At 53.9% G+C, this 21,308-nt stretch overlaps 1 protein-coding gene across 1 annotated transcript in view; it reads left to right on the top strand.

Annotated features, from left to right (window-relative positions):
• The window catches only part of LOC122391581 (metabotropic glutamate receptor 2-like), a 69,957-nt gene that overhangs the window by 29,914 nt on the left and 18,735 nt on the right, over positions 1 to 21,308 (top strand). Inside the window, exons 5-8 of the mRNA XM_043385641.1 lie at positions 1,334 to 1,503; positions 7,563 to 7,717; positions 8,720 to 8,941; positions 9,881 to 10,021. Coding sequence (XP_043241576.1) covers positions 1,334 to 1,503; positions 7,563 to 7,717; positions 8,720 to 8,941; positions 9,881 to 10,021 — 688 coding nt within the window. The remainder of the gene's footprint in view (positions 1 to 1,333; positions 1,504 to 7,562; positions 7,718 to 8,719; positions 8,942 to 9,880; positions 10,022 to 21,308) is intronic.

Consider the following 21,308-nt stretch of genomic DNA (forward strand, 5'->3'; position numbering starts at 1 on the left):
AAAAACCTCAGGGGGGGGGGGTTGCACCAACCCCCCCTACATGGGCGAGGGTTAAAATTAGGTACTTGGAACCCGTTTTTGCACTATTTCCGAAAAACCTCAGGGGGGGGGTTGCACCAACCCCCCCCCCCTACATGGGCGAGGGTTAAAATTAGGTACTTGGAACAACTTATTCTTTACAGTCTGCTGCTTTTGCTAAAAAGATTATGAGAAAGTTTTGCACACATTAGCTGCAGAGATACCACCAGTAAAACGCCTTTTGGGCGAAGAACGAGCGAGCGAGATAGTGAGCCCTGCACGTGCAGAAGGGCGAGAGGGTACTGCCAACGGGCTTGTGCAAAGCACCCTTCTAACCGGTCGCTAGCGGTGTACCAAATTTGAACGCAATCGGTCCAGCCGTTCCTGAGATCTGGAAGCGGCATTCTGCACGTGCGCACGTGCAAACGGGGTCCAAAATGACTTTTGCACGGCACCCTACTAACCGGTCCCCAGCCGTGTACCAAATTTGAGCGCAATCGGCCAAGCCGTTCTCGAGATCTGGAAACGCCCCCTGCACGTGCGCACGTGCAGTAGCACCCTAACCGCAACACATGGGAATGCATTGCCTGGTGGGTGCCTACCTGTATGCTAAGTTTCAGCGAAATTGCCCCAGTAATTACCGAGTTACTGAAATGGGAACAAATTTGGCACCTCTTATTGTTGTATTTTGCACGTGCACTGGGGGTCACTCACATAGATGAAGAGCATCCGACCTTTGGCAGAAGAGATGCAGCTACCCTATAAAAATGACCGCAAGACAATCGCTCAAGCCGCTGCTGAGATATGGGCCTCTCAAAATCATTACTTTTGCAAAACTGCTTGAACACCCTTGACTTTTCACGTGGCACGTGCCACGGTGGTCACTGAGATGTATAAAAAGTAATCAATTACGGGGTAGAAGAGATGGGGGCTACCCAGTAAAAAAGACCGCAGGCCATTCGGTCAAGCGGTTGCTGAGATATACGCCTCTCAAAAGCGTTACAGGCCGGGCCGGGCCGGGCCGGGCCGCTCATATAACTGAGATTTTTCCGTTATATTGAAAAGACTTCGCTTCGCTCGCTGCGCTCGCTCGCTCGTAACAACTTACAAAACATTTAGGTACAAATGAAACAATCAAATATACCTACGAATAACCATCAAAATATACAAAAAGAAAACACATTTGCACGCAACTCAAACTACCGTTGATAACTACGTTATCGTAGGTTCGTAATCGTACTTTCGGTAGTAGGGACACCATGTAATAAAGCCCTATCATCAGTTTAATCAGTAATCCCCATTCCATCGTCCACAGGGTATACTGTCGTTTGCCAATCTCGCCACACGGGAAGGCATCTGTGTGGCCATTGCGGAGAAGATCGAGAGGAAGGCTCGCCGGGAAGACTTTGACCGCACTGTGGCGCGGCTGGCCACCAAACCCGGCGCTCGAGGAGTCATCATGTTCGTGGACGAGGACAACATCAGGTGAGCTTCCAGGAGAGACCGGGCGTGGCGATGGCCGGCTTGATTTGACCACAACAGTCATTCCACATACAATTTGTGGCTACTACGGTTCTTAAGTCAGAAGGTAAATAAAAGGGGTCATTAATGTCACGGTAAGATACGGGCTAAAATGAGACACGCATGTGCTTACACGCACACCTATGCACGCACGTATGTACATACAAGCACACACCTCATCACTCTATCGCCGGGAAAACTGTCTGGCGGTCCTTTCACACCCCGGTCTTCCCGGCTCAGGAAAAACCGAGGCATGGCCGGAGATGCAGTGGAACCGAACTTAGCGAACCAAGAGCAGTGGTGTGTTGCATCAGCTTCCGGCTCTATTTCTCTCTCACGTAGCATTGTTAACAGGTCACGTACATATGTAGATATGGGCATAGGGAGTGTATGAAACCCATGTCACAGCTCTTTCAGGAGTCATCAGACACAACCGAGAACATTAGGAAGCAGGTGTCATGAATACACGAGCACCGACGTAAGTACCGCTGAGAGCTGATTCACTATACTGGCTATTATGGTTATTTCACTGTTGTTTTGAGCAGCGTTAATGCCATTACAAAACAAATGTTTGCTCAATGCATTAACAGATAACGGATTATAAGGTATTCTTTTTTCCCTCGATTATCTACATGACTATGACAAACATCAAACACATGCATTTGTGCAGACAAACTCGCGTGAGCATATACTTGCTGCAGCGCCTTGGCTGCAGCTGTTGCAGCCGATTTATCATATAAACGGATGATAAAATTTGATCGTCATTCTCATTCATCACATTAGCAATTTTGCTCTTTAGTGGGTCTTGTATTGCTCTGGTCGCTGTCGCATCAAATGACCGATAAGAATTGGATTATACTCGCGACCAGATTCACGACATACCCTCCTCTCAGGTAAAGTCGTAAACAAATTTACCTAAGAACCCAGAGGAGATCTTACATTACGCAGTTGGCTGAATTACGCGCTACCTACCACCACCATCTGAGTGATCTTCCCTTTCGGTTCACACACAGTGTTTACAGAGTTAGCAGGCTAATCAGTTACCACGCCGGGATGCGAGCGAGCACCAATTGCCTCGAGCAATAATTGCCTTCCCAGCCATTTACGTCCAAACGACGGGATGGTCCAACCAAATAACACAGATAGACATCGGGCCTCGGGGGGGGGGGGGGGGGGGATGATCCATCTTGTCTTGATTGCTCACAAAAGCACGAAGAAAAAGGACGGAATGAAATCGAGTGGCTACTTTGCATGCCTTCCGCTAGTATTGGTAAAACATTACATACATGCTGCAACTAAATATATACTTACCTTAATGCATGAAAGCCTCGTTGGATAATTCTGTGTTTATCACCGGATGTTTCAGATGAGAAGTGTGCTACCGCTCGGCTGGGTTTCCGTAGATATTAAATTTCCTGCCACTATCACCGACCCCCGTCCGGTGTGAAGCCGGTGGACGGCGGACGGTCCTCCGTCCGGCCCGGTCTCGGCTGCGGCCCCGGACTGACCACACAGCATCACTAATGGATAGCGGCCGGCCACACCTCGCCGCCCCGTGCGCCACATTATGCCTATTGTGAGCGCTGCTCGGCCGAGGAGCGTTTGTGGCCCGTCGACCGGGGAATCATTATTCCCTTGGACCGGGCCGCCCTGACGTCACCGGCGCTCCCCGGGGAGCGGGGACGGCGGGAAGATAGCGCCGCCGCCGCCGCCGCCGACCGCTCGGATATGCAGAGAGCCGCGGCGGGTCGCGCATTGATAGACCGGCCAGCGGCGCCGGCGGCAGCGGAGCTGTCACACGGCCGATCACGGGCCGCTCCTCGCCTGAGCCGCCAGTAATAACACAACTGAAGGGGACCGGACGGGCCGAGCCAACGGTCCATCACAGGAGATCACACGGAAAGCCAGCAATATGACAAACAAAACACTAGGCGCCACCAGCTGGCTTTGGAGTAATACGCTCTGGCCGCAAAGTGCTCCTGGTAATGCGACTTTTCCTTTCGATTGTTTTGCGACCACTCATTAGGTGTGTTGTATGCAGAATCGTGGATGGACGGTCGCTTTGATACGTTGATCGCTTTGATCGTTTTGATACGTCGCTTTGGTACGGTTGATATACGTTTCATAAGGGTACAATACTGTTGTGCTGACGCTGCAACATAGCGCTTTTTGATGGAAACCTGACTTCATTAACATGGTGAGGGGGGAGGCTTAGAGCATTGGAAAACGAGAGCGCCGAGATATTAGCGGAAAAAAGGCAAAAAAAGGATCTCTGGCACGTGCTGGTTCGTTCCTTGCTAGACGAATCGAGATGCCTGATATCCTTAGCAAGCGAACGTGAACATAATAAATCGTGACGCAATTTTGCTATTCCGGATTTTTTTTTTTGGAAAAAAAATCACAGATGGCTCGATTGCTATTGCGTTGCCCTTACATAATCCCTGCTGTTATCTGTTTGGTTTAAGTTTTATTAATTTCTGCAATTGATAATTGATCTATCACAATCTGGGCCATCGGCCCAGTCACAGAAAACTGTTGCAGTCACTGCTCCATGCAGCCACCTTTGAATATATCAAGGGCCAAGTACCTATTGGCCACAAGTAATCCATGATATCAGCACGCGTCACAGCCGACGTCTAATGTTTACCTCACTCGAGCGGGGGCCGATTTCGTCCCACATTGCATGCCGTGGGGTCGCTTAATGCACATATAGCCCAGACACTTCTCATCTATACACTCATGAATCGGTCCCATCCCGAAACACAGGCGGCCGGGGTCTCTGGTAACGCAATCCAAAGTAAGAAGCACCAAGAGCTGGCTCACTCGCCCACTAGGTGGTCCCCGTCCACTGCACACGTTACACCATTCATTCCTCGAGCCCTCAGTTGTCCGGCGGCTCGGGCGGCTCCGGTAAGAAGTCCCATCCACTGGCCGGCGCCGTTCTACTTCTCCAATGCCTGCAGTATTGCGTCGCCGACATGCTCGTCGGCGTCGTACCTGACCACCCTGAGCTGGCCACGAAGGTCACCATTGCTGGCCACTATAGTCTTCAGCTGGTCAATCATCTCGGCCACCTGCTTCTGGCATTCATCGTCGCTGAGGCCGGCCGCTTTGGTGTGTTGACGAAGTTTCTGAAGGGTAGCCAGCGCTCCTATTTTGTCCAATGCCACGTACAGGCGCTTGGTTTTGTCGCTCGACACTATCAGATGGACGCTGAGCCCCGGGTAGGAGCGCTTGTTGCAGCCCACGACACACTCGAAAGGCTTGACCTCTACCGGGAGCTTTTGGCCGACACCTCTGCCGATGTCCGCCAGGTTGGAGGGGTACTCCCCATTAGTTGGGGCCAAAGCCACCACAGCCTCCGAATACAACTCCGCCGCTTCTTTCTGCAAGATAGCTCCGTTGTCGCGTTGGAAATCCTGCAGACGCTGTCGGAAGCCATTTTTGTCCTTCATCAGCCTGAGATAGCCAAAGTAATGGTTATAAGCACTGCCCTTGCCGATCTGGCACAGTGTGCAGGCCTCCACATGCTCGTCGGGCGGCCCGAGGAAGTCCAGCACGGCGGGCGCGGTGACCGCCAGCAGCGCCAGCGTGCCCAGCCAGTCCCAGGGCACAACCTCCATCATGGTGATCAGCACCATGGCAAAGATTGACGAACATGCCAGCAGAATCGCCGAATTTCTAGTGATCCAGTCCGAGAGTGGCTGGCCGCTGCGCCGGCAGCGGTAGTGCAGCACCACGCCGTGCGCTATCTTGGCGACGGACCCGGCGGCCATTGTGAGGGAGGCCACCACCAGACACTTCAGCAGTTCCTCGCGTGTCGACCACATGTTCACGCCGCGTCTGTCGGTGCACTGACGCTCGCACACTGTCAGCTCTCACTGCCACGCCCTGCGCCGTCCCAGACCTCACTGCGGCTCGCTGGGACTCCCCGCAGAATACCGGCACAACCCGGAGCGAGTGGGAGCCGAGCGCTCGGCGGCGGCGGTGGTGGCGCCACTTGTCGCGTGCCGCCCCGCCCCCGGCCGGCGGCCTCCCGTCCGCCCGTCCGCGGCTGACCTTGAACCGTGGCGTAGCTCGGCAGTGTGAGGCTGTACTGAATACACATCCGAGCCGGACGGGCGACGTTGCACTGGCGACACGTCTCCCAGGGCCTATTTTAACATGTTAACTGGGGGGGCAAATGCCCCCGCACTCAACAGAATTGCCCCCCTAGTCGTCGAGATTTGCCCACTATAAAAATGGGCATAAAGGAACAGGGTGACAAACATACTACGTAACTAGTAACTACTGTGACTTGTTTTGCAATGGATGTCAAATGAGTCAGTCTGTAAGTAATGACCAGTGGTGTATCTAAGGGTGGGTCATATGGGTCATGACCCCCCACCCTCTTGGGGCCCGGGGACACCACAGGCCTGCCAGGGGCACCACCGGCCTGTCAGGGGCACCACAGGCCTGTTGGAAGCACCATCAACCTAGCAAGAGCACCATAGGTCTGCCAGGGGCACCACAGACCTGCCAGGGGCCCCACCGGCCTCGCAGGGGCACCACCTTGGGCCTGTCAGGGGTACCACCACAGGCCCGCCAGGGGCACCATAGGCCTGCCAGAGGCACCATAGGCCTAGCAAGGGCGCCACGGACCTGTCAGGGGCACCAGAGGCCTAGTATGGACACCACATGCCTGGCAGGGACACCACCGGCCTCGCAGGGACTGGGACACCTTGGGCCTGTTAGTGGCACCACGTGCCTGTCGGGGACACTCCAGGCTTGTCAGGAGCACCACAGTCCTGTCAGGGCCCAGGGGCACCACCGGCCTCGCAAAGGCATCATGGGCCTGTCAGGGGCACCACGGGCCTGTCGTTGGAACTTCAGGCTTGTCAGGGGCACCACAGTTCTTTCAGATGCACCGGCGGCCTAGCACCATGGCACCATGTTTGGCCGAGGTCGCGATTCGGCGTATATGTCGCCTCGCATTAGCCGCGCGTTTGCAGTCTTTTCGTGGTTTCAAACGTTCAAACATGGGATATGATGTTGCTCCCATGCATTAGGGTGGGTGTCAAGATCACCGGAAGGTCAGGTCAGATCATTTACCTTTGATGACCTCGGTTCACATTTTCGAGTTTTATATGTTTCTAGGCTAGTTTTTGGAGCTGAATTCGAATTAAGCAACCATTTGACCATTTACGAAGTAGTTTTGGTGCCTTCGTAACATGTTACGAAGCTGTCAGAGGCGGTTGCCACCTACTACGAATACCCGGCAAAACCCTTACTGGTTGACCTGACCTGACCTGACCTGGCCTAAATGCATGAAGACATCATCTATGATCATAACTAACATGATATTCATGATCAGCACCCCGAAAAACCATAGCAGCCACTCTTTACGACGCTCTAACAGGTCCCGATTTTCCCGACTTTTGGGTCAAGGACCTGACCTGGAAGGTCAACCGATGACCTAGGACCTTAAAATTGGGTATAATCGGCTTCCTTTCATCACGGGCAACACGGTCGTTTTTTCCGCGAAGCTCTAGCTCGATCAGGGGCGAAACGGCGAGGGGGAGGGTCCAACGGACCCCCCCCCCCCTATACGCTCGCTACTGGAAACACCAATACGGGCGAGGGTTAATGGATTATTAAAGACAATTTTCCAGGTTGCCCCCCCAGTCAAATTCCCTTAAAATAGGCTCTGACGTCTCCAACAGTTCCGGCTGACGAAAACGCCGCCGGGCCGCGCTCAAAATAATTGATCCTCATCGATATATTCGATATATTATATCTATGTGACTGTTATACGTAAGTAGGTACTAACATAGACCTCTATGTATATGCCCTCACTTCACTTCACTGACGTTTTGTTGAAGGCATGTCTCTCGCATCAATCTTGAAAACGATTCAAATGCACTGATGCCATCACCAATGATATTCACCGTTCTGTTTATACCATTGTGACTGGCGAGAACAATGTTCGTTACAGGCCGAGCGCCGTCAGTTGACAGGCGCACTGTGTGTGTTTGTGTTTTCAGGAAGCTGCTGGCGGCGGCGGTGCGGGCCAACGTGTCCAGCCGGTTCCTGTGGGTGGGCAGCGACTCGTGGGGTGCCAAAGCGCACCCGGTCAGAAACCTGGAACGGGTGGCCGAGGGTGCCATCACCATTCTGCCGCAGCGTACGCTGCTCTCAGGTCAGCTATCAGTCTGCAAGGCGGCTCTCAGATCACGTCCCAGCTTGGGTGGCTCGTAGTTCAGGTCACATCCTGGACGGCACCCTCAGGTCAGCTTCCAAGTCAGATATCGGTCTGCAGGGCGGCTCTCGGGTCAGGTCACAGCCTGGAGGGCGCCCTCAGGTCAGGTCACAGCCTGGACGGCATCCCCAGGTCAGCTATCAGTCTGCAGGGCGGCCCTCGGGTCAGCTATCAGCCTGCAGGGCGGCTCTCAGGTGCAGGTCAGCTATCAGCCTGGGCGGCTCTCAGGTCACAGCCTGGACGGCATCCCCAGGTCAGCTATCAGCCTGCAGGACGGCTCTCGGGTCAGGTCACAGCCTGCAGTGCGGCTCACAGGTCAGGTCACAGCCTGGAGGAGGTCTGCTCTCAGGTCAGTGCGTCGCTCTCTTGTCAGTAATCAGCTGCCTGTATCACCGCGCTCTCAGCATCTGGGCGGTCGGACAGTCGTATATGAAATGAGCGGCTGGGGCGGTCGGTCGGGTAGCCCTATGAAAACTCTCCTCTCAGGCCAGCTCTCAGCCGGGGCAGGACATTTCACCAAGTGACCATCTACGGGCCGACGGCTGGCAGATATAGAAACTGATGTAACCAGGGGGCAGCGAACCGGCGCCGCGTGACTTCCTGACGTGAATAGTGGCCGTTACTGCTCTGAAACGTCTGAATGTGCAATGTTCTGAAACAAAATGAGATTTGATGCGGGCATGCATGCACGATGCAAACACATAGCCATCAAAATTGGAAGGTCATCAATGTGAATATGAGTCCTGCATTAAATATGAATCTGTAATTAAATGATAATTTTGATTGATTGCATATTGCATAGATAATAACAACTATGATCAATGAGGCGTCGTTCATCGCTATGAAATACCTATTATTAATAATTGTCTTAACTCACCGATTAACCTCGTTTACTCTATGCATGTGCTCTTCTCGACGCTGTATATGTGTTTCTGTCGACAGGGTTTGACGTGTACTTCAAATCTTTGAGACCCTGGCTCAGGCCCGAGGATTGTAAAAACAAGCGACGAAAATCAAAGGCAAACTGCCGAAATGTTTGGTTCAACGAATTCTGGAGCCAGGCTTTTAACTGCACGTTTGATGCGAGAAAAGTGGGTGTCAAGAGGTGCACTGGAAAAGAAAAGCTGAGCAAATATCGCCAGGAGGGGCTGGTCCCGTTTGTAGGTGAGTTTGTTTACGATAATTTACGAGTTTTATGCAAACCCTAAAGCAAGTATAACCACACTTCCATAATTTTGATTCGATGCTGTGACGTCTCAAACAAAACATGCATTGGGTATAAAATGAATAACTAATAATTACTCATGAGACGGCATCCCTCGACTTGAACGGATTTTTGTGTATATGTATGTCACAAAATGCCTTTCTTTAACGTGGATGTTTATTCTCCTTTTATCTGACAGAATTTTGAACTGAGCTAGTCTTGGGATTCGTAACAACGTCCGGTGTTTAAAAGTAGAAACCGTGTTCTCATGGATGTCAATTTCAGAACAGAATTACGCCGTGTGAATTACTCTTTACCTGATTATAGTTTCCCATTTCCAGAACCTTTGACATTTAGCGTAGGAGTAGTTTCATTCTGCTTAGCCCATTGTCCAATCTATTTCGTTCCCATTCATCCAGTACCGTCCTTATAAGTGAGTGCCTGCTATTTGTATCTACCACAACGTTCTACATCCCTTCCGTTCACCAATTGTGTTAGATGGGTAGGCTTCGTACTAGTAAGTCCCAGCGCTGTTGCCGCTAAATTCCCGTCCATTTGCAGTAAAATCCATGGGGCTCCGTCCGCAGTCATTCATTGCATTTCTCTTTCATTCCCTTCCTTCACTACGATCCTGCCTGGGTAATGGACCAGCTTACTATGCTTACATCCCATCGTCCGTCTCTGAAAGGCTGTCTCTCCACTCAGATCACTGCCTCTCTGATGTCCCTACCCATTACCCAGCATCTAACCCGTCCCTCCGTGACCCGCCCCATCCCCCTGACCCGCCCCATCCCCCTGACCCGCCCCTGCCCGCTCTGACCCGCCCTCCCCCTAACCCGCCCCTGCCCGCTCTGACCCGCCCCTGCCCCTGCCCGCTCTGACCCTCCCCTGTCCCTCAGTGGATGCCGTGTACGCGCTGGCTCACGCGCTCCATAACATGCTGCTGGCTCGCTGCGGATCAGTGCGGCTCTGTAACGCCGTGCAGCCGGTGCCCACCGGCCGAGAGCTGCTGGAACACATCCGGAACGTCTCCTTCATCGGTGAGTGACGAACCGTCATCGCAGGTCCCGCGCACTTCAATTTGCACTGTGGAACCGTGCGCTGCTATTTTATAGTTTGTAGCCGGTCGGAAAATAAGGTTTGTTAGCACGTGGTCCGTCCAGGTTTGTAACCCTCGAGTTCGCTGCACATTGTTCCTCACGGCTCAGTCGCTCCTGGGATCTCTGCCTAACCCCACTCCTGCCGCAGCCCGCTGCTTCTACTGCCGCCCCTGATACTGATACGGCCCAGACCGGGTAGGAAATGAGCAAATGGGATAATCCCGTCTCCTGAGTTGACACGTGCCATCTGCCGGCGCCAGATTTATTGTCACGTCTCCATATGAGAGCTCCCGACGCCTCAGGGATGCCGAGACTCCGAGGACTGCACACAGCTGACGTCAGCCGATGACGTCACGACTTAAGACGGGACGTTGTATCCATAAGGATACTACCATGCGAATCTATTCAATTTTGAAGCTTGTCTTCACAACGGACTCTATATCAAATCGAGCTCTCCCTGACTTGATATTACTCTGTCTGCAAAAATGACTTCACATTTCTAAATAAGAGAATACCATGGACGATGAGGCGCCAACCGGTGTAAGCCAATGAAACTATACGCCTCCCCAATTATGCAGGGCATCGCGTATTTATGCGGCACTTACACATGCAATATGCAATATGCGTGCACGACATCACGACTCTGGAACTGACATTTGACATGTTGCATTGACGTCCCGTGTCCAGATACGGGGCTACATTTATCTCCAGGTGAGACGTCACGTTACACCATCTGGGACACTGCATTTCCCGATGGGACGTCATCCTATTGTGGGGCCATGCCCCACATAGTAGTTACATCTAGAGAAACCACACCACCACCTGCATTGGAACGTGGTGTCTGTATAAATTATAAATAATTTAACGCCCGAGACCCCTCACCGGGTGCAGAGCGCACACCTCTGGTGAGGGAAGACACGGCGGCCGTGGGCAGCGGCAATAAGGCCCCCCGAGAAGTACTCGGTGTGTGCTACTCGCAGCCGATTGTATAGCTGGGGGCAAACGCCCATTGTTAGATGTGCTGTCAAATATCGAAATATATCATCAGATATCAAACATATCATCAGACCATATCAAATATGTTTTAAAACATGCCACTCAATGCATTGATTTATCCTCAAAATATAAGTTGCGCTCGCGCATTGGAGGTCACCAAAGCCAGTTGCGGGATTATGTTAATGTGTAAATTTTCCACTTGACGGCGCATTGGCTCGCCAGGATTTATCCGTCCTGCATCACGGTCGGCCGGCCGTTTTCTCCTCGTTGCTCCTCGCTCCTCCTTTCCACGTTGCTCGTAGCGCTCTGGCTACCCGTCGCCTCTGCGACCCGTTGATCTACCGGCCATCACCTCGGCCCATCACCTCCGTGTACACCACATTGGGTGTTGCGCCCTGGCCACCTCTGGGCAGCGCGATCCTCAGATCCGCCGGCCGGCCGACCCGCGATGCAGCCACGTACAGCTGCCCGTGGCTGAACACTGGCTCCTCCAGGAAGACCGCGACCCGACCGAGCGTCTGCCCCTGGGCTTTGTTCACCGTCATGGCGAAACCTGGCCGCACGGGGAACTGGCGACGCTCCCAGCGGAAGGGAAACGCGTCATCCGGGGGCTGGAGTGGGAGCCGTGGAATAAGCACTTGCCTTCCGGCGTTTTTGCCGCAGGCGATAGTGGCCTCCATGAGTCGCGGGCTGATGATACGACCAGCGATAAGTCGCGTGCCATTGCACAGTCCGTCAGTGGCGGACAGATTACGAAGTAGCATGAGTGGCATGCCTGGCTTTATCATCAAGCAGTGAGGTGGGAAGCCGGGAGCGCACAGAGTGTTTAGATACTCATGTGGAATATCCAGCTGCTCGGCCTCCTCCACCAGACTGTCGGCGCTCAGCAGGCGGACGGCCTCTCCGGGGAAGCGCTCGGTGACTGCGGCGTTCAGCTCGTCGACCCGAGTGTTTCGCGGCGCGAGCACCGCCCGCGACGCCATCCACTCCCGGTCACCGTGTCGCCCTGCCAGGTCATCAAACACCCAGTCAATGACAGCGTCGATATCGGCGTCCATCACCAGGTGCGGGGGCAGCTGAACAAACCCATCCTCGGGGCCCTCTGCGCGCCCCTCTCCCAGCTCGAGCAGCCAGTCACAGAACGCCCGCAGCTCTGGACCGTCCGGCCCGGCTGCCCGCCGCGCCCGCATGTTCTCCAGCAGCGGCGCCACAATGAAGTGACGCCACAGCGCTGACCGCCGCAGACAGGCGTCCACCACCTGTGCGCGGGTACCGTGCCTGAAACGGACAAAAATATGCATGTAAAAACGCGCCGATACGGCCACTTATGCTCAGAAATGGCTGTTTAGCCGGCGCCCTGGTGGGGGCCTAAGCCACAGGGGAAAAACTAAAGCGTTAACATTTTTCGGGAAACGTTTTTCTGCGAACCTTTTTCATCAAGATTGTATTGTCGATTTTATCAGCGACGCATAACGCTCGTTGAGACGCGTCGAATGAAGTATAATCTCACCTCAAAAGACCGACTACAAAATCTGACCTAGGGTCGAGGTCGTGACCCTACCGGTAAAGGTCACGTGTCATAACTGTCGATTTGTATCGTTTAGCTGAATCCATCTAACTAACGTGTTTGCATCGCTCTAGCATATTTACCTAAAGTTATCGCAAAAAACTGCTGAATGACCCGTTTTAATCTTAATCTGGAGATCCGTTGACCTTATGTGACCAGATGTAAGAAATATCTCACACGATGCACAATGGATTTATTTTCGGCCATAACAAATTTAGCCCAGCTTTCTTTACTGGGCTCACTGTGTGGAAGAGTGTGAGTGTAAACTGGCGAGTGTGGTCAAAAAGCCCCTCCCACCAGGGCGAAGCTATAGAAACCACAAAGCATGCGGTCTACGATCAATCCGCTGCGGCAGTGAGTTTACGACGCTGGCATCGATATAAATCAGTGAATACGTTTTGAAGGCATAGCGGTTGAATGTTCGTGGCTACGACTTAATTCACATGTTAAACTGCAATAATGTGATTGCGCCGAAGAGCATTATATCAGTCGTATTCAATTGCACATTTATAACAACAAACGTACCACAGCTATTTTTGTATATACTTTTTTCTCATACACACTGAACGCCTGTTGTTGTTAGTTACCTGATGACTGGGAGAATTTGGCGGAAATCCCCGCCCAGCACGAGGACTTTTCCGCCGAACGGCTCCTCGCTGCCAGTGACGTCACGCAGCGTGCGGTCGAACGCCTCCAGGTGGTGACGGTGGGCCATGGGGGCCTCGTCCCACACGATGAGCGCCGTCCGTCGGATGAGCTCCGCCAGCGGGCTCTGCGCGCTGATGGCGCACGTTGATGTCGCGTCCACCTGCAGCGGTGCCTTAAAACGCGAGTGGTATGTGCGCCCGCCGTCCAGCAGAGTGGCAGCGATTCCACTGAAGGCCACGGCGAGCGCTACCATACCCTGCGAGCGCACCGCCGCCAGCAGCGTGTTGAAGACGTACGTCTTTCCGGTGCCGCCAGCGGCGTCCACAAACACGGCCAGCGGACGCCGCCCGTCGACGGCCGTCATCACCAGGTCGAAGACGTGGCGCTGCGGCGGTAGCAGGGTGGGTAGCTGGATGGCCACCTGATCTCTGAGCGCTGCTGCGTCATACTCCAGCTCCTCCTGAATGAGCCGCGGCAGCTGGCGCAGCTCGGCGGCCTGCTGCAGCTCAGCCGCCCGCGCCCGCTGATCGGGCGTCACCTCCGGCAGACCGAAGTCTCGGAGCTCTTTGCCGGCCTGCTGTAGCTGCCGCTCCAGGTCCACCAGTGTCAGAGCAGCGCGCAGCTCGTCCGGCAGGTCGCGATGACGACGGCCGAAGTCATCAGACATGGCGTCCAGGTGACGCCGGAACAGCTCTGACGGATCGGCTGGTGCACAGAAGAGCAGCAGCGTCACGAAGAGGCGCCGGATTTGAGCCGGCATCTGTGCGTGCGCCGCGTCCTCCATCGTCACCTCCCACTCGCGGTCGTCCTGCAGAAGTCCGCGCAGGCAGCACGCCTCACGATAGGTGGCACAGACCATGCCGTCCACGGTGCGTAGCTCCTCAAAGGACGCCGCCCCCGCGACGTGGTGCAGCAGCACGCGGAGGTAGAACACGTCGCCGTGACGCGGTGAGAGGCTCACCACGCGGCCGATGGCCTCTGCCGCCTGCTGTTGGCGCCGTTTGCGCCACACCTTCTGGCCGGCCTGCCAGGTGTACCGGGACGGGAAGTCCGGGTAGAGCAGTCGGCGGCAGTCCGGGTCGGCGGCGGCCGACTCCCGGTTATACTCCAGCCAGGCGGTGAGGTGGGTGCGTCGGGCGGCCTGAGCCGCCTGCCGCTCCTGTCCCGGCTCGAAGTACACCAGCTGGTGGTCCTCGAGGTGCACCTGTAGGGCGACCACGTTCGGCTGCCGCTGGCTCATCGGCACGTCGAACAGACGCCAGCAGGCCTCACTGGCGCCGATCGAGCGCATGTCCTGGTACTCGGCGATCTCGTCATCGCCGCCGATCAGGTTGTCAGCGCGCACCATCTGGCGGTCCGGGCCCTTGTAGATGTACCTGAAAAGATACTTCACACTCTGCACCGAACAGCACACCTCCACGTTCACGTGTGCCTCATATTTTAGGGACAGGTATGGACAGTAGGGTACCACCCACTGGTTGGTGATGAGCCGTCCGTCACGCACAAACTCCTGGCCGCCCTCGGCCGCCGGTCGCCGCCTGTAGACAGGGTACGGATGGTCATCCCGCCACTCTGTCTCGTTGGCGAACGGCTTGGGGAAGCCCTTGGAGCAGCGACCGCCGTCCATGCAGGCGGCCGTCGGGTTGGCGGCGCCGCACTGGCGATGTACCATGGTACTCACCACGATTTCGTGCAGGCGGCGCGCCTGGTCTGACCTGGCTGGGTCGGGCAGTTCCGCCGTGATCACCGCGTCTACGTCGTCGGCAGTCCGCGGGCGGTCCTCCTGCCGGACGATGACCAGGATATGGCCGTGCGGCAGACCTGCAGGAAAAATAAATAATGTTTCAAACGTCGATTGAGATAGAACATAACATGAAAAAATGGACTTCAGGTCGAGATGATGACCGAACGTGTCATAACCTATCGAATACAACGCGTTGCATGAGATAAAATATATGACCTTAAAAGTTGACCTCAGGTCAAGGTCATGACCTAACGGAAAAATACATTGTTACTTATCAATCGATCAGAGATGGTGAATTTCACACAACCCAGGTGTTTTCAATGCTCTGCCATGCATCAAGGAAAAGGTTACGTCGAAAAAAAAACACAGTGGTGACCTTCTTATGACCCAGCATGACATTTCGAGTCACTGCTAGCTATTAACTGCACTTAGCCCATTGCAGATAGGTAAAGATGTTACGATTCTTAAAATATCTTGCGGTGTAACTTGTAAGCTCGACCTGACCGTAAGTGAACTGAGCGCTAAGGTTATGCACACGATGTAAAATTGATGCATGATGAGCTCGGTTTTCTCACTCCCCACCCCCCACGCGCACACAAATACAAACATTTAGTGCTTACCTCGTTTTTGGAACTCGACCACCATCAGCATGGAGACACAGCGTCCGAAGATGCCGCTGGTGGTGAGCTCCTTCAGCAGGGCCTTCAGCTTCAGGTGGAACACCCTGGCCACCAGATCGGGACGGGACTGCGCATCCTGGCCGGGCAGGAGCGCCGCCTGGATCTCAGGCCAGTTTGGGTTGCAGGTAAACGTAACGAAGTACGTCGGCCGGCCGTACACTCGCACGATGGCCATGGCGTCCTGGTACCTGAAACGTTGAGACAAAGGTAAAGCACCAAAATGAGAAAATGAACTATCGCAAAAATCCTGTTCATGGGTTGACGAAATAACGCCAAAATGTTCCGATCACTTTTTTCAGGTTAAAGTCAGGTCACCAAAGGTCGTCGAAGGCTAAAATTTCGCCCATTTTCAGGTCAAATGTCGGAAATTTTCAACAACATAGCGAATGACTCAGAAGCCAATAGACATAAAGCATCTCGAAAAAGCTTATTAAATAGTAGCACTATGGGCCTTAACGCTCTTTTTGAATCTTTTCTCAGATTTGACCTAAAGTCAACGGTCTAACTACAGGACCCCAAAACTGCCTAACAGACGATTTAAAAATAGAGTTCGCAAACATGACCTGACCCTAGGTCACTGAACTGATATAAAAATTCCGATATATTCATTTAATGCATTGTCGCTCTTATCAATCGCTGACATTTTCAAAACGATCAGTTAGGTATTCGGTGAAGCTATTGAAGGCATGTCAAAACTTCTCATAAGGTGAGATCATTTGACGTGGCCTGTTGACCTGACCTTGAGTGACCTTGACCCCGAAATTTTCACAACGGATGCAGAAAAGGTGCATCATACGATATGCCAAGGGCGGTTGCAGCTATTTTCGAGATATTCGCGAAAAAACGGAAGGGGTGTTCAGACGCCCCCTCCCCCCGCCCCCAATGGCACGGGTTATCCATAATCCAGTGGATTAAAACAACTGATTTCTACATAATAAACAATGCAATGCGCCCGTAATTAGCTTACCTGCGTTGGTAGTACCGGGGCCCGCCGGTGAAGGAGGCCGGCAGGATGACACGCTGACCGACGCGGTCTCCGCCGGCCAGCTCCCTTTCGGCGTCCCCCGGCAGCGCGTCCTGGAGGCGCTGGTACAGCTCTGCACGCAGGCCGGCCTGGTTCCGTGCCAGATACAGCAGACGCTGTGTCTCTACGCGCGCAAAAGCCATGCACACGTACTCCTGAAACAGTCGTCCTGCGCGGAACAGTGAGTCATCGAGATCGGGTCGCAGCTGCAGCCGATGAGCGTAATACTGCATCAGCGTCACGCCCCTCACGTCCCCGCGCCCGTTTGCTACCGCCTGCCGTAGGTCCGGCTGCCAGCCGTCTGTGCCAAACGGCAGAAGGAGCACGAAGTGCAGTGCCTCAAACGCCCGGTGCGTCTCATTTACCGTCTGGAGGAACGGACCTTCGGCATCGGCACGGCGACGCAGCACGATGTCCTGGTGGACGGGCTCCTCGTCCATCAGCACGGCCACCTCCCGGAACCCCTCGGCGCGGTTGTACCGTCGGGGGTGCTGGTCGGCCGGGCGGGCGTCGGCACTTACCACCAGTCTCTGCTGCTGAACCTCCTCCTCCGGCAGCTCGGCGGCGTGGATAAAGTCCTGCACATAGGGATTTACCTGGCGTAGCAGTACCTGCAGCTGCTCGAGCAGCGTCAGTAGACGCGCCCGCTCTGGCTCACGGGTGCCGCGTGGAAGCGGCACGTGTCCGAGGCGAAGGGCGGCCTCTGCCGCCGGGTCGTCACAGTCCGGGTCATTGACATAAATCTGGGCGAACGACGGCCGCTCCCCGTCTCTGGCCTGCAGCGGACCGACGCGGTGATACAACCTACCTTGTATGATCACTGATGGTGCGTACCCACCGTCCGCCGGCCTCACCTCTCTCGTCATCATAGACGCCAGAGACAGCGCCGTGTTCAGGCGCCGGGAGTGCTGCCTGAATGTGCGCGCCTCCAGCGTGTCGCCCGTCCACAGTTCACGGAGCAGCGGTGGCGGGGCGGGCAGGGGATCTAGGTTTACCTTTCCCCCCGAACAGCACAGAGTGGCCCGCTCCTCTCGCCAGAGGAGGGCGCCGCAGTGCGGACATACCGTGTCACGTGCCCCCGTGTCAAGCCTGGCCACCGGCTGGCGACCGGACAGCACGGAGTCAGCGTCACAGGCGGCTCGATTGGCCCGGTCGGCTCTGCGGCGCCCCTCCATGTGGCCCCTCGCGTCGGCCGCCCGTTCTGCGTCACGTACCTCGTCGGGCATGTCAGCCCGCCGCTGTCGCTCACGTTCAGCGTGCGCTGCTCTGTCGGCCTCGTCGAAGGCCGCCCGCCGCTGTCGCTGTCTCTCGGCGACCGCCGCTCTTTCGGCCTCATCGAAGGCCGCCCGCCGCTGTCTTTGCCGTTCTGCGTCACGAAGAGCTTCAGCCTCCCGCCTGGCCTGGGCCATCCGTTCGCGGCGCCGGCGCTGAGCAGCGGCATTCGCCGCCCGAGCAGCGCTACCCCGCTCATTACGCGGCATGGATATCTAATTTAGATGGGGAAAAGTGCAGAAGGCAGGTGATAATTTTGGAAAAATTACGAAGAATTAAGCAATTAAGCCCAGAACAGGTCTGGTACACGAAATGCTATCAATCAAACACCTCAGCGCAAAGTTTGAACGATCGAGCAAACGAATTCCCAGCAGGGCTTAGGTACTGAGACGATCAACAATCAGGTGAGCAAAGATAATACGCAAAAATGCGCAAAATTTCACTCAAACGATTGCCCGTCGAACAGTCGAACCCACAGGGAACGCAATCACCCGAGGCACCCGAGCCTGTTTTGCTGAAGTTGTTTACACTATTGTTGCGTATCCCGTTGCTATGCGACAAATCAAGGCCGTGGCAAAAAAGTGAACGCAAGCCTGGATAAATGAATATCTCACTCAATGCAAACAAAAATATATATTCAAAGTACACTTTGAATATTTCAAATACTTAAGGACGAAGCATCAAATTGAATAACGGAAAGCATTTAGGACCGCTCTGTATTAAAAGTTCACAGTCATTTCCTCACCTAATTTTAAATTATAACAATATTTGAGCCGCTCGCACCAACTCGGCCGTGGCGCAGTTGATAGCGAATCGGATTTCAGTGATGTAGGTACCGGGTTCAAGTCCCGGGGGCGCCGAGGCATTTTTCTCCTTCGACGCGATCAACAGAAATTCGTTGGAAAGCAGCGTGGCGTTACTGAAATACTGTCGTATGCTTGAGTTAATTTCACGGAAATTTATGAACTTTTCGAAAATGTTTTGGGTGGATATTGGTCAAAAAAGAATGCTCTTTCCGAATATGTAGGTTTTATAGCCATTGATCAGCGTTTTCAATACGTTTTGATGTTGTAAAGGACATCGCGCTCCGCGCGAATCAAATTTTCCATTTAATTTTTTATTATTAAAGAAATGGTACGGATTGCCACTTTTTATTTGCTTTCCTCTGATTACACGTACATTTGTCTGCAAAATGATACAACACCGATTTGATTCCGTCAAGCCGTTTTCCAGCGGCATCGGTGTTCTTCCCACAATGCACGAAATCGGTCATTTTTTTAACAACCGGGGGTGCTGTCTTGCACGTGGCGCGTGCTATACTATGAAACCATATCAATATGCTAGGCCCATCTCTCCTCTATCCAGTGGTGGCAACCCCACCTCCCTACGGCAATCTGTTGCCGAGTTTTGGGCCCGGGAAGTGGGCGCCGCAGGCCGGTTTTCGCCCGATCTTCGATTTGACCGTTTCCCGTGTTAACCCTATGGAAGCGCCCTTTTGCACGTGCCGACGACGCACCCCTGGGCCAATCCGTCCCAAATTTTAATACAGAGGTCACATCAACCCACCGATTCGGCATGCCAAATTTCACGTCGCTACGCGGCGCCTTTCAGGCGCAATAAGACACATAAGGCATGACGGATTACGCACAGACATGTTATAATTCATAATATAGATTCCCGTTGATATGGGCCAATGACTTCCCCGTCGCGTATGGCATTGCCTTCAAGCTTTAGCAGGCTGTCATCCGCCCAAAGCCTTCGATATCACATCATTACGCCATGACCACATCAAACCAAGGCTTGACAGCACCAGTCTGACTAGGTGGGAGGGACTGGTGACGTCACGTTTGCGGATGACGTCAGCAGATGACATACGTCATGGATTAGGCAGATCAGACGTCACTCGGGATGACGCCGGCTCCATGAGACACGGACAGACGGAGATAATGCAGGAAGAGCCTCCCTGGGGGGATAATTAGAGGATTATCATCGTTGGAAGATGATTGGAACTTCGTCCCAGGGGAGAGGCCAGAGGATCGGCTTCCATTGACATTTCCGGTCCTGGCGACACATGGGTGGGTAGACGTTTTGCCTCGCGTTCGGCATCTGGAAAAGAGGATAATTATCCGGGATCACCAGTATTTTTTGGTATTGCAGGGACCATCGATGCAATTAGTTACATTTTTAGATTGCTTTTGCTTCACAAATGCCACTTCTACTCGTTATCATGTCCGTTGTGCACGGTGTCAGCCTAAAACACCGAATGATCTCCGTGCTCCTGGAAAATTATCCCCGATTATCCCAATGCCGAATGCACGCTTGAAGGAACCAGATCAACCGGCTTACTCAATGCCCATGCACGAGCCATCCGCCATCGTTAAATGAAATAGACACAGTGAGGGACTTGGAAGAGTTCACGAATGGTTTCCAAGGTTCTTCGCGGTCATCTTCAATTTTCATCTCTCAGCTCTCTATTCGGGTTTCCTAATGGTAGGTATATTCATAGACCACGATATATAGTGGTCTATGCCTATATGATATTATATTATATTATGTAATGATCCAATTTCAAAATCGTGTCATGCCTATGCCCGAGCAATGCTTATAGTAGAATGCGTAGCTAGGTATGCATTCATTTTTGTCGAGAAATACCCCGGATGTCACTATATAATTCACACGGCTCACGCTCCTTATCTTTTATTTAACTACTATCCATTTCTCCCCAACGTCGTATTTTAGCATCGAGGCATAAACCGATTACATCTTGTCGCGTCGCCGCTGCAAACTTTCGAACACCTCAGCAAGAAAATTTTATTTTCAGCAGTTCAGCCTCGCCACGATTCATCATTGGGTCCCATCATATTGCATCATTAGTTTCCCTGCTCGCTTATGGCTCCGGCTCTAAATTGGAACGCTAACGGACGACTGGCGGACTGGCCGCATCGGTTAGCGGCATATTCGACTGTCCCGGTCGCCCCGAGTTCGCTCTCCGTCCGTTCGGACGGCGGGGGCCGGAGCCCACCGCGCCGTCGAGGAGTCACGGGTCAGCGGCGGCGCCGGCGGACGTGCGGTCAGCTCTGCTGACGGTGCCGGCGGCGGTCCGCCCACCCCCGCCGGCAGAAGGCACCAGGTGCAGCCCGACAGCGCTGTCAACTCAGCCGACCGCAGCGCCGGCTCTGAATCGGCTCCAATCGGCTGATGACCGGCACAGTTCGATTGAGATAAACCGACCGCCGCCCCCTGACAGACGCCAGAACCTCCCAGCGCCGCGCTGGCAGAGATATAAAACACGCACG

The sequence above is a fragment of the Amphibalanus amphitrite genome, unplaced genomic scaffold, assembly GCF_019059575.1.
Source record: "Amphibalanus amphitrite isolate SeventyFive unplaced genomic scaffold, NRLGWU_Aamphi_draft 000445F_arrow, whole genome shotgun sequence".
In the NCBI taxonomy this organism is placed as follows: Eukaryota; Metazoa; Arthropoda; class Thecostraca; order Balanomorpha; family Balanidae; genus Amphibalanus; species Amphibalanus amphitrite.